General features: G+C 40.4%; 1 protein-coding gene across 2 annotated transcripts in view; it reads right to left on the bottom strand.

Moving 5' to 3' along the window:
• Positions 1-1,625: 1,625 nt before the first annotated feature.
• The window catches only part of tacr1a (tachykinin receptor 1a), a 99,306-nt gene continuing 86,833 nt past the window's right edge, over positions 1,626-14,098 (bottom strand). Inside the window, exons 5-7 of one of the 2 annotated variants that reach the window (XM_034202261.1) lie at positions 5,795-5,997; positions 3,574-3,594; positions 1,626-3,074 (exon numbers count right to left, since the gene is read on the bottom strand). In XM_034202261.1, the coding sequence (XP_034058152.1) occupies positions 2,962-3,074; positions 3,574-3,594; positions 5,795-5,997 (337 nt within the window). In that variant the 3' untranslated portion in view covers positions 1,626-2,961. Of the gene's footprint in view, positions 3,142-3,573; positions 3,595-5,794; positions 5,998-14,098 lie in introns of both variants that reach the window. The other variant, XM_034202260.1, reaches the window with a different exon arrangement.

The raw sequence follows: 14,098 nt of genomic DNA, 5'->3' as shown, positions 1-14,098 counted from the left end.
TGTGTGTGTGTTTACCACAGCAGGGGGTTACCGTATCCCATGTTACCTAACCAGCCTTTCCTGGACCCCGTCATCCCTGCTATCTCACCCATTTACAGACATTATGCTACACAGCAAGGCACAACACATTACAGAGCTAACTATGGTATCTGTGAACATTCAGGGCGTCATGAAGCCCTTTAACCTGATGCAACACACACCTTATATGATAATGTTATGGTGGAGAAACAGATAATATCATGTGGATATGTGAGAGAGGTGAAGGTTAGTCTAACGTATACAGTAAATACAAATATAAAGCACACAAATGATGAAAGGACTCGTGTGTTCTGGAGGTAAATGTACAAATGAATGTAACCCAGCAAAAACAACTTAAAGAGGACATCTGCTCATTTTCAGGTGTATATCAGTATGTAGTGTCTCCACTTTAAAGAGTCCTCTCCTGCTGATGTTCAGGTGTATATCAGTATGTAGTGTCTCCACTTTAAAGAGTCCTCTCCTGCTGATGTTCAGGTGTATATCAATATGTAGTGTCTCTACTTTAAAGAGTCCTCTCCTGCTGAGGTCCAGGTGTATATCAGTATGTAGTGTCTCTACGTTAAAGAGTCCTCTCCTGCTGATGTTCAGGTGTATATCAGTATGTATTGTCTCTACTTTAAAGAGTCCTCTCCTGCTGATGTTCAGGTGTATATCAGTATGTAGTGTCTCTACGTTAAAGAGTCCTCTCCTGCTGATGTTCAGGTGTACTGTATATCAGTATGTATTGTCTCTACTTTAAAGAGTCCTCTCCTGCTGATGTTCAGGTGTATATCAGTATGTAGTGTCTCTACTTTAAAGAGTCCTCTCCTGCTGATGTTCAGGTGTATATCAGTATGTAGTGTCTCTACTTTAAAGAGTCCTCTCCTGCTGATGTTCAGGTGTACTGTATATCAGTATGTAGTGTCTCTACTTTAAAGAGTCCTCTCCTGCTGATGTTCAGGTGTACTGTATATCAGTATGTAGTGTCTCTACTTTAAAGAGTCCTCTCCTGCTGATGTTCAGGTGTATATCAGTATGTATTGTCTCTACTTTAAAGAGTCCTCTCCTGCTGATGTTTCAGGTGTATATCAGTATGTAGTGTCTCTACTTTAAAGAGTCCTTTTCCTGCTGATGTTCAGGTGTATATCAGTATGTAGTGTCTCTACTTTAAAGAGTCCTCTCCTGCTGATGTTCAGGTGTATATCAGTATGTAGTGTCTCTACTTTAAAGAGTCCTCTCCTGCTGATGTTCAGGTGTATATCAGTATGTAGTGTCTCTACTTTAAAGAGTCCTCTCCTGCTGATGTCAGGTGTATATCAGTATTGTAGTGTCTCTACTTAAAGAGTCCCTCTCCTGCTGATGTTCAGGTGTATATCAGTATGTAGTGTCTCTACTTAAAGAGTCCTCTCCTGCTGATGTTCAGGTGTATATCAGTATGTAGTGTCTCTACTTTAAAGAGTCCTCTCCTGCTGATGTTCAGGTGTATATCAGTATGTAGTGTTTCTACATGTCTCCATGCTTTAATGTTCAAAAGGCTCTTTATTGTTTAATGTGCTGCAGCACCTCTTTTCACCCTCTGTCTGAAACCAGAGCTCAGTCTGCTCTGATTGGTTAGCTGGCCGGCTCAGTTGTGATTGGTCAACCGCTTAGAGATGTCCCGCCCCTTAGACTATAACGTACAATGTGTTGGAGCGCTAGCCAATAGGAGCGTGAGAGTTAGTGATGTCAGTATGATCCGAAAACTAAGTTGAGTTTGCTTTTAACGAGAATGTAATGCCATGCAAAGCTACTTCACTGAGTCACATGACACTATGTTTGAATGCTTAATTTAAAAGCCAACCCATTATCTTTTTATAAAACCTAACCAATCCTATCATATCTTAAACCTCAAGGCATTGTTTGAGTCTGAAAGCCAAATAAAAGGCGGATATGAAACACATACGTTTTGTAAGTTGCACTTAAATGTATTGGTAGTTTTGCTGAAACATATATTGTGTTACCTGGCAACTGGGTTCAAATCAGCTATATTCCCACAGAGAGTATCATGTCCTAGTAGAAGCCCAGATACATGAGCATAACATGTCCCCTTTAAGACACAGAGGGCTTGCTCCTACCAGGTGGAAGTGAAGAGCAGCTAATGAGCGCTACAGAAACATCTCACAGTTTCAGAGGAGGTGCCCTGCGTTCAGACCACAACCCCGTGTCATGTGACCTATGAAGGGGGTGGTGAGAGTTAGGGGGGAGCTTGAGGGGGGAAGGGATATGACTGTGAAACTGAATTGATCTGCAGGAAACTCTTCAGCATTCGGAGCACACCTCTTATCATTTCAGGAATGATGCTCCTGGCAGTTAAAGTCGACGTTTAGCGAGATGAAAGCCAAAGTGTTTATTAGGATGATTGCTCAAACTTATCAGAACTGTTGAAAGAGGGTCCTTAGAGCACTCCTTCGGCAACACACTAATCCTTCACGACGGACAGAGAGTTGTGTGTTAGCGTTCTAACACACATGTTTTTCTGTCTTCATTACCTAGCTTCTTCCGGAGAGGGACTAACTGTGAAAGCCAGGTTTTTTCTTCGTTAGAGTTTTCCGACACGAACAAGGAGCATACTGGTGTAATGTTGAAGCTCCACTCGAAAATAGACTATGTGAAGTCACGCGGCATGTGTGACTGAGTGTGTGATCCTTCACTCTGCATGGAGAGGAGCTGTGGTGACAAACATAGAGGCTAGAAGAGCTCGTCATTACCTCTCATCAAACATCGAGCAACATGAATACTTTATACAGGGGCATTGTGGGTAAGGAAAGGGACTTCGTGTCACTGGCTCCACACTGGAAATATATTCATCAGAACATTCACACCGTTCTTTTGTATGACTACACACATGCGAAAACGCAGCTATGTGAACATCAACTCGCTCTCTTCCTGCCGTGTTTGAGGTTTTTATTCCTGCAGGTTGTTGCTGGAGTAGAAACTGGACGTCTCTGAGACCGTTTTAGAGACGCTCCGAGAGGACGAGCCGTTGGAGGTGAGATCCAGAGAGGAGCTGGCACCGACTGCTGGTTCAATGGGCCGTGGACATGGTATCATCTTCACCTTTTGCTGCTCCATGTCGTTCGCCACCTGGTGGAGTGCAAATACTTTGTTACTGCACTTCAAGGTCCCCTGTTTTTCATCAATATATTACAGGTCTCAGATATATACAGAACCTGTCTCTGATTGGCTGAAACACCAACAGATGATTGCAGCATCCCATAATCCCCTCTGTTCAGCCCCCAAAACCTTGACAAGACTGAACTGCTTTTCCTTCCGGGAAAAGATTGTCCCACTCTTGACCTAACAATCAACATCGGCACCTCAGTGGTTTCCCCGACTCAGACTGCAAGGAATCTGGGTGTGACCCTAGATAACAACCTGTCCTTCACTGCAAACATCGCTGCTACAACCCGTTGCTGCAGATACACGCTTTACAACATCAGGAGGATGCGTCCCCAGCTGACTCAGAAAGCGACTCAGGTTCTGGTCCAGGCTCTCGTCATCTCACGCCTAGACTACTGCAACTCCCTCCTGGCTGGTCTACCTGCATGTGCCATCCGACCTCTGCAGCTCATCCAGAATGCAACGGCTCGTCTGGTCTTCAACCTTCCTAAATTCTCCCACACCACTCCGCTCCTCCGCTCCCTTCACTGGCTTCCGGTAACTGCTAGAATCCACTTCAAGACACTGGTACTTGCTTACCATGCTGCGAATGGATCTGGCCCTTCGTACATCCAGGACATGGTTAAACCGTACACCCCAGCGCGTGCACTACGCTCTGCATCAGCCAAATGACTCGTTGCGCCCTCGCTGCGAAGGGGACCCAAGTTCCCAATGGCGAAAACACGTGGGTTTGCTGTCCTGGCTCCAAAATGGTGGAATGAGCTCCCCATTGACATCAGGACAGCAGATAGCTTGCACATCTTCCGGTGCAAACTGAAAACTCATCTCTTTCGACTCCACTTCGAGCGATAGAATTACTAACAAAGCACTTATATACTAATAAAGGACTGGCTTATCTAAAGCCAGTTGAGTAGCACTTGAAATGTTTTTGCTCTATGAAACCTGATGTACTTATATGATTCTGTTTTCTTCAAGGTTGTATCTTGTTGGTCGAATGCACTTATTGTAAGTCGCTTTGGATAAAAGCGTCAGCTAAATGCAATGTAATGTTTCAAAGTGCTGATTCTCTGTCTGTTACTTTAGATGAAAATAAGGAGCCCCTCCCCACGCCCCTCTGAGAGACATTTGGTTACAAAGAACTCAATGGTGCTCTAGGAGGAGATTCAGGTGATAAGGGGGGGGGGGGGAAACATTTCTTTATTAAATAATAAATCTGATGTGTCAAAAACAAAGTGACAGTAACAGACTGGAACAAGAAAACCAGTAAAACTCACTAAGTCACTCACTCAGCATCATCAGACAGGTGTTTAGGAATATGAGCATGTCCACATTTCCAGGTAGAAGATGTTTGGGCGTTTACAATATCCCCTGCTGTGGAAAAAACTCTCTCGCTTGGTACTGATGACCTGGGACAGCAGTGGTCGCGTTAACCGAATATTTTTTTAAACAATGACGGAAACATCTGAAAGCATTTTTGACGGATTAGAACAAACTCGGAACAGCGCCAACGTTTCCCCGCAGCGAGGCTCTGGTGTTATGCCGTGTTATGCATGCCCTCCAAAAGGAAATTATATAGTTTCCAAACCGTACTTTGCTGTACAGATCATTGAAATATCTGGAAGTTTTTGCTTTACGCTGTGCGTGCTCCTGCGAGGTGCATGCATATAGAAATTTAGTTAAAAAAAAAATAAATAATAATAATAATTTGTCAGTCTCACGACGGTATTGGGGCATTTATTAATCACCATACCGCGATATTCGGTATATTGTTACATCCCTATTAGCTAACAATGACATTATTGTTCTATTAATATAAAGGGAGGTCAGTTGCTCTTTAAAACAGCTGGTAGTTAGGGATACTTTTGACTTAAAGTGGACCTATCATGCTATATTTGAAATATATATTGTAGGGCCATACCTATACAAAACATGTCTGTGAAGTGTTGTGCTTAAAATACCAAACAGATCCTCCATTGTAGCCGTGCCTCATTCTGCTCAAACCCCTCTTTTGAAGCCCTGTTAGAGAAACGCGGATCTTGGGTCCTTAGCTTGAAAAAAAGAAAAAAGATTAGGCGGAGCTAATGCCTGATCAGAATTCTACCGGAGATAAAGTTAAATTCTGCTGTGATAAAACGCCATCCTGTTCTAAACCACATCAAGGATTAAATGCTTTTTCTCTTGCGGGTTTATCACAAGGTGAGTTCCTTTTTTTATTTCCTGCTTTTTAAAACACATGTGCTCTCCAGTACAGGTTAGCTCTGAGTGTTAGCGAGGCTTGCTAATGTAAACAAAGACGAGATTACGTCCAAAACACGTCAGGCATTGTTTCTGATAGCAACTTTCTGTGGGTCCGCCGACGTCACAGTGGATGGAAATCTGTATCCGCTCGTTGTACACCCGTTTTTAAAAGATTTGGGTATGGAGGAAAAGAGAGAGGGTTTTATTTTCTGACGCTGCGTGAGTTCACATATGTATGTATAAAAGACATCACAAAGTGCATTTAGCATAATAGGTCCCCTTTAAGTACATTTTAAAGCCTCTTTACTTTTACTTGAGTAAAGAAGTTTAGTCAGTACTTCTACTTTTATCAGAGTATTTTTAACACGAGTATCTGTACTTCTACTTGAGTAAAGGATGTGTGTACTTTTGTCCTCTCCTCCCACCTGCAGGACGGTGGACACGGTGGTCTCCATCCGGCTGGCTTTATAAACACTGGTTTGGGTCTGAAGATAGCGAGTGGACTTCATCTCCAGACCTTCGTAAGATCCTCGAGGGACGCAGGGGCAGAAGCGGAAAGCCTGTTTGAAACCAGCGCGAAACCTGTGCAAGAAAAGGACAGATTAGTCTCATTTAGTTTCGTTTATTGAAAAATCTCACTCGTCACCGGCTTGATCTTCAATCTCAGGATCCATGTATCTGTGATCCTCTCCAGAATGGAAGTAGTCTTCACATACAGAGCATCAACTAGTTCCTGAACAGTGTCCTTCACATGCTGATATCCAAGAGAGGGAGTTACACAGTCACAAGATGGAGGATTAGAAAGCAGTATTCAATGTTTACTTCAGATTAGCTCCACGTCAGAAATGAGCATGCTTGATGTCTATCTCCATAGAGGCTGAATCATCATGTTAATCACATAGCTATCATATGCCTCAAACAGTCCTGATGCTCTTCTAGGTTAAGGTGACCAGATTGTCAAAATTAAAACCGGGGACATTTTGAGTTTTGCGGTCAATATCTCATTAACATATCCAATATTCTTCACTGTTAAAGAAAAAAGGGGGACAATTCTGGTTCAATGTAATTCGAACATTTTAACTGTTGGATACAAACAGAAGGACGATAGCCCATATATGAGACTTCAGGTCTTTTATTTTGAAACTGTACATCAGATTGTCCTGATTCTCTCTGAGTGATTAGATGGGGTGCCCTGCTATCACCCTGAAGTGAAATAAGTATTTGATTGACTTCGAGTGACTCTTTGATTATGGACAGTTTCCATTAAATAATAATAAAAATATAGATGGACAATAGATCTAATTTGAGATTTTAAACAGCATACATTTTAAATGGTGCTTCAGAAAGTAATGTTATTTTAGGAGTGTTGTGAGATGGTGTCAACATCAATTGAAATTAGTCACCCTGTGGAAATGTCAGATATGTCTTCATAACTGTATACTTACATTTTACATTCACTCAGTTATAATGTGGTAGTTATACGTAGTTTGTTTTACATTATTATTGATCACATTATATAGTACATATTTCTTAATTTAAGCTCCAGTATATATGAATATGTTAGGTGTGTTTTTTAGGTATATTTGTTATTGACCGAGTAAACGCTTTTATTTTGAAGGCAGTTTTTACAGGCCTCTACCGTAATGCATAGGATATTCGCGCACCGCAATACAACGTGCGGGCTGGCTTGACTGCGTTTTCCGAAGTGGGTGCTGGCTCGACCGCAGTCTGTTTACCCAGTGTTTCCTGACATGAAACGTTTTATTTCACCTTGCTATGTGTTTTTAACGTATATTAAAAAACGGGGACATTTCCGGGGACAGTTTCAACCGGGGACAGGGCAATACAAACGGGGACTGTCCCCGGAAAACGGGGACGTCTGGTCACCCTAATCTAGGTAATCATACATCCTGTCATGTTCACAGCTACAGTTGGGATACCTTTGTTATCATGTTACTCTCATGTTGGAAGAGCACACTCAGTATTTTCCCAACAGATCAATCTGACAAGAGTAATGATCAAATGAAATCATGCAAACAATAGTACAATAAATACATGCTATTAATTCCTCATTTGGTCATATCATTTCATGACATATCATCAACTAAATCTATTATTATTAAACATTAATTTTGGTATAAACCCTATCTAGGAACGGTCTGAAGACAATTAGCCTCTGGGGACAACAGCACATATTTCTAGGGTCCAGGTGAAGACAGGGTATATTTGGGAAAGGACTTTGTTTTCCGTGCACTGATAACTTTTTAAAGCCTTATTACCAATTTACATTGATGTCTATGTCCAGTTTACAAGCTAGCATCAAGCACATTTTAAGCTAGCTGGGCAAAGACATGTGTTTTTTTGGGTGCTGCTAATTTGTTACAGCCTTATTACCAACTATGGATGCAAGATATGTAGTTGGAGTTACAAGATGACGTCTACAGCCAGATTAGTTTTACAAGTATCCAATAAACATGTTTGTTTGTAGCCTTTATCTAACCAGGTGAAAGCCCCTTGAGATCAAAATATCTCATGCTAACTTTATGCTAATGTTAAGCTAAATCATCATCAGACGCAACCCAGTCTCACGGCATTTCGTGTAATAGCCACAAAATTACTTGAATCTATTGATTCGTGTCACACGGAACGATATTAAAAGCAATGTATTTCTATTGGTAGTCTGTTTCTTGCCTGCACCACGTATTTTTGTCCGGTCGGGTCTTGGAAGCTGTGGGGTTCATAAAAACATGTTCTTACTCTCTATCAAGCCACGATTATTGTTTCTATTTAAAATTGTATAATGTCGGACTTTTTTTGCCGTCCGCGAGGAAAATAAATGGCTCAGAGCCTCAGAATACTGAAATCTGTATTTTTAAAAATCTTTTTTTCCTTCTAATTTGTTATTATTTACATTGCTTTTAAAAACACGAAATGCCGTGAGACTGGGTTGTCAGACGATAGCTTCTACAGCCAGATTAGTTTTACAAGTATCCAATAAACACGCTAAATGTACAACCCAGTCTCACGGCATTTCGTGTTCACCAACACGATTTTTAATCTATTGATTCGTGTTCACCAACACGATTTTTAATCTATTGATTCGTGTTCCCCAACACGATTTGCCCCTTTTTTTCGTGTTGCACAGCACGATTTTAAAAGCAATGTATTTCTACTGCCTGCAGCACGTCTTTTTCTCCGGTAGGGTCGAGGAAGACCGGAAGCTGTGTGGTTCATAAAAACATGTTCTTACTCAATATCAAGCCACAATTATTGCTTTTATTTTAAATCGTATAATTTCGGACTTTTGTTGCCGTCTGTGAGGAAAATAAATGGGGCTCAGAGCCTCAGAATACGGAAATCTGTATTTTAAAATATTTTTTTCCTTCTAATTTGTTATTCTTTTCAAAATAACACACTGTTATTTACTCACCAATAACACACAATTATCCTTGCTTTTATTTATTGGTTTAATTCCATAATCTCGGGCTTTTTTGGCGTCCGTCAGGAACTGAATTTCAAAATAAAAATAACCGGAAACAGACGTAGGCCTATAAGGGACATTTCGAGCATCATTGCGATTGTCAACATTTCTGAGTTTAGGATGGCCGAAGACACTACACTACCCATAATCCCCAGCTATCATTTAGGACTACAGTCCCCGTAAGGTTACGCAGAGCGTCAAACAGCTGTGTGAAATGGAACGAAACCACGCCAGACTATCCAAAACTGGAATCGAACGCCCCCCCCCAGAACTACACATGCTGGCTATTGTGTTTCGCAAAATGTTCTATGGGACGTCTCTACTGAACGTTTTCGTTTTTCCCACAATTAGAAGTTGCCAGTATTAAACACATTGGTGTTATCAAATGTAAATCATATAATTAATAAATGGGTGAAAATCGCTTGTGTCCATAATGCGCAGCATTAATACCCACATGACAGCTCATTGTTACTTTGTAATTCTACTCCACTACAATTCAGAGGTTAACCTGGTATTTTTACTCCACTGCATGTATTTGAGTTACTTTGCAGATTCTGATTAATTATGTGAAATATAAACAACCCTTAAATCAGACTTTAGTTACACCTGAGTAAAATTCAGGGAAGGTGATTGTCAAGTGCCAACAATCAGGAGAGATATTTGATAGTTGGTGCTTGAGAAGACTAACATGTATCTGCAATTGACATGAATGGAAACGAGTAATAAAGTATATTCATTACTCGTTATTCTCTACTAATAGTTAATTAAAGACTGTATATTATGGCTATTTTGCACATCCCTTTCAAGATTTTCAAAGGTTTATTGACATATCATATACACAACTACGGTGTAGTTATGCAATGAATGAAACACTTGGGTCACAGGTTCCTCAACAGGATAGAACAAGACATCTATCAATATGTGTGTACCTCCACCATCAAATTGTCATATTCTGCACATTTCTTATTCTATCTACATACATACGAGTATAATTCATATGTATAATATCAGTTAAAATAAGTGCTTCAGCATAGTTAACATGGCAGGAAAGCAATATATTAGACGTTAAGTACTTTGTCAGGCTTAATATTTATCTGTAGATAGATACCCCCAACGTTTTTGTCTTATTTAAAAGAAGACCTTAATCTGTTATTTAATGTTTAAATAAAGGTTAATTCGTTTTTCTGTTTTGCACCTCCTCCTATTAATATCTTTGTACATTCTGCACTAAACTGTTTTATTGTAGAGATCACTTTATAGTATCTTCTTGACTTTTTATATTCTATATTTATACTTTCCCCCTATGAAAGTATGTACTCTTAATATTTTTTTAATAAAACACAATAATTCAATAACGTGCTTTAACCACTAGGCGGTGCACACAAGGTACACACAGCCATAATAACTTTGTATTATTAGTGTAGCACACTTATGTATGTACAACATCTGAAGATGTGTAGTTTTATTCATGCTTTCACATAATTTTACAGCATATTCCTATACTATTTCAGACTCAGTATTTACATTCTTACATTCAAAGAAAATCAGTAATATCTTTAAAAACTACAGTCCTTTTATATCAGCTGTGCACCGTTATGGTGTAAATATAACCTATCTGTGAATTAGATCAAATGTAAAAGTCAGCCGAATTAGTGTTGATACTGCAAGGAGACGTATTGTGTGAAGAGAAATTGAAGATGTTGTTTAATTGTTGAATATATTTATGATCCATGTCAAGTATTCAGTTTCGGCGGCATTCTCTCAGTTTTTCCAAAGGTCTTCTCATCAGGGCTCTATAAATAAAGAGCTACGGCAGATCTGTAATATACAATGCAGCCGAACCGTGTATTACAATGCCGTTATGTGATGACTTTCAAAGAGAAAAGCAAGAGCTCAATGATCTCAATGGGATTTATCTGTATAAATAAAGGTTTGAAATAAAATGAATGCCACAATGTTTTTTGGGGTGCTGCTAATTTGTTTCAGTCTCATTACCAATTACAGTTGCGAGAATGAAGTTGTTTGCTCTTCACATGGGATGTTTATGTCCAAACAACCAAAGCAAAGTCAAAAATGATAGGTCAATACTTCTCTGACTACAAACAGAAACAATGCTTCTGCTACCTAAACATTGTCCCACAGAGACCCTGCATATGATGATAGATCTGTTTATGGAGATACGGCTGGGATTAAATCCAGATAGTATAATGTATTTCTAGTGATACGAAAAGTAATTGGTACGATTGTTATTACAGGAATCCCACGACAGCGATACTTCTGAGGTCTGGGGGAAGCCAGCGAATATTTGAGAAAAGACTAGGTTTTTAGGGCCCTGCTAATTTTAAAGCCTTATTACCAATTACAGATACGAGAATGAAGTTGTTTGCTCCTCACATGGGATGTTTATGTGCATACAACCAAAGCAAACTCAAATATAATTGGGCAAAACCAACGTGACTACAAACAGAAACCGTAATGCTTCTGCCACATATTGTACTTTATCCATAGATCCTGCTAAATCTTAGATGATGAAATGCAGTTTAAACAATTCAGAGAGTAACGAAAACCCCACAACAGTGATGCTAAACCAAATCAATATTTACACATTCAGCCGATAGTTTTTTGTACCTCACACTATGATAAGCAGCCAACTTGGAAACCTTCCCAATCTGACAAGAGTATTTATTATTTACAACAGCTTGGAAGTAACAGAGAGTGTAATGTACATAACAAGTGTGTAACCAAAGCGGTGTTATGTTGATTAACATTAAATATTACACGTGATATTTAATTATGACCTTTATTGAGGGACTCATTTCTACCAGGACTCATTTCTACCACTGCTTGATGTTTAGCAGAAGGAACAGTTGACAGGAAATGAGAATTTTGCGATTGAGATAAAGAACTCTCGAGAGGCTGGAAACCACACAGAGAGCCCACACAGGGAAGTGAAGTCATTGGGAAATGTCTATTGCTGAGAGCGGGAGAGAGATAGAAGAGATCATTTGGAAATCAAAGAAGAGGGCCCATCGTCGGTCACACATTTGAATTTAAATCGCTTGAGCTGAAAGAGACAAAGGCCGATCGTTATCCTGCACAGAATAAAGATTAGACCTCGGCTAACTGCGGTCACATGCTCCCATTGTAGGACTGTTTTAGGAGGCGAAAACACCCGAGAGTGAAATCCAATTTCTCTGACAACACAAAGACGATTAGCAGGTGTCTGCAACGCAACACAATGGATGAATGAAAGGAAAACAAACTCAGTTCACCATCGGCCTTAATTTGACCAATGGCAGTCTGCGAATCCAAAGCAGGCAGATTGCTAATAACCGCCAGTTTGATGGAAACCTGGTGATGTGCACAGCGGGCATCAGTGACATGAGGTTTAAAGTTTGAAGAGTTGATTTCTTTCCAGAGAAACGGAGCATAAGGAGTCCTCCGCCGAGCTGTAGATACTTATCATTGAGACAGCGCTGGAGGACGGTGTTGTTGTGATGAGTGTACCTCAGTGTGTGTGTGTGTGTGTGTGTGTGTGTGTGTGTGTGTGTGTGTGTCTGTAATTGACAGCAGTCCTGAAGGACAATTTGATTTCTTCAAAACAAGAAAATGTGTTTTCTCCCCCTGAAGAGTTATCATGTTTGCTTTTCTTTAAAAGTGGACAAATTCCCACTACTTCATTTTGTCAGAGGAGAACAAATACTATTGGATGACCCTTTTTTATATGTGTGTCATGGTTTTCTTACAAATGTATCATTCTGTCAATGTTGATGACCAATTGAGTGGCAGGGATGAGTCATCAAAAACAGACATTAGTCATTACTTTACCACTTTTTGTACCACTTGAAGACACTGTAGATACTGTTGTTATTTACGGAGCCCTGGAGGGTTAGAGAGACAAATTAATAAAACGAGGCCACGCTTTATTAACTCGTTAAAAGCGTGGCCTGTACTACGAAGCAGGATTTGCTATTTACACTATTCATTCATGAAGTATGACGCTGCGCTGTCAGCACGCGTCTCCATGTATGTGATTGGTCAAATGTTGCTAACCCCGTCCCTTTCACGTGAGCGCGCTCTCAGCCGGGCAGAGAAACCCCTGGTTGATTTACTGAGTTGATAACCAGCTTCGTAGGACCGCTTAGCGAGATCGCGTTTGTTAGGGTTAGTTAAGCCGGGTAAATCAAACATATCCAGGGTCTGTGGAACTGGCTTCGTCGTACAGGGCACTGGAGCCAGTAACAGAATCTGAGAAGAGCAGCACCAGCTGCAAAGAGCTGTGCCTTTTACTGGTTACTTCACTGTGTGTCCCTTCATTAGAACCGCTGAATAGAGATCGAGGCTGCTACGTTTAACCACACACACCTCTACACACATCAAACTACCAGGGTAGGTAGGAGATGTCCTGTCACCAGGGCGCATGATGTGTTTGTGCTCAGCTCCGCTCTGTGTGTGCGTGTTCGGTGTGTTTGTGTGTGTCCGACACCACCAGCATTTGTTTTCAAATTACCACAAACAGTAATTTACACAAATCTGGTTCTCCATAGTTATACGTGTATTCCCAAGTGAAAGAAATGTGTTTAATCTCGATGTAGTGCTATAGTCCTGCCGGAGTGCACCGGAATGAACAACACTATCATAAACACACCACACACACACACACACACACACACACACAACACACACACACACACACACACACACACACACACACACACACACACACACACACACACACACACACACACACACACACACACACACACACACACACACACACACACACACACACACACACACACACACACACACACACACTTCATAAAACTAGTCAATTTAAATTGAGGCCACGCTTTATTAACTCGTGCGCACGAGTTAATAAAGCGTGCGCACGAGAAGATATCTCGTGCGCACGAGAAGATATCTCGTGCGCACGAGAAAGTAAAACGTGGCCATGTTTTATTTATTTTTCTCTCTATGAACCCTCCAGGGCTCCGTAGTTATTCACTTACTTATATTAATATCTTCTACTTTACTCTTCTATTTAGGTTCTCTATTATAACTTTGCTATTGGGCCTATAAATAACTTTTTCTATATTTCTTTTGTAATGAGAAAATATAAAACTATCGTAAAGTTGGTATCATTTGAACTTGTTTTCTTGGGCATTTACAGTAAATGGGTAATAATATATATGTGTGTGT

The sequence above is a fragment of the Gymnodraco acuticeps genome, unplaced genomic scaffold, assembly GCF_902827175.1.
Source record: "Gymnodraco acuticeps unplaced genomic scaffold, fGymAcu1.1, whole genome shotgun sequence".
In the NCBI taxonomy this organism is placed as follows: Eukaryota; Metazoa; Chordata; class Actinopteri; order Perciformes; family Bathydraconidae; genus Gymnodraco; species Gymnodraco acuticeps.
This window is presented reverse-complemented; position numbering and strand designations above follow the sequence as displayed.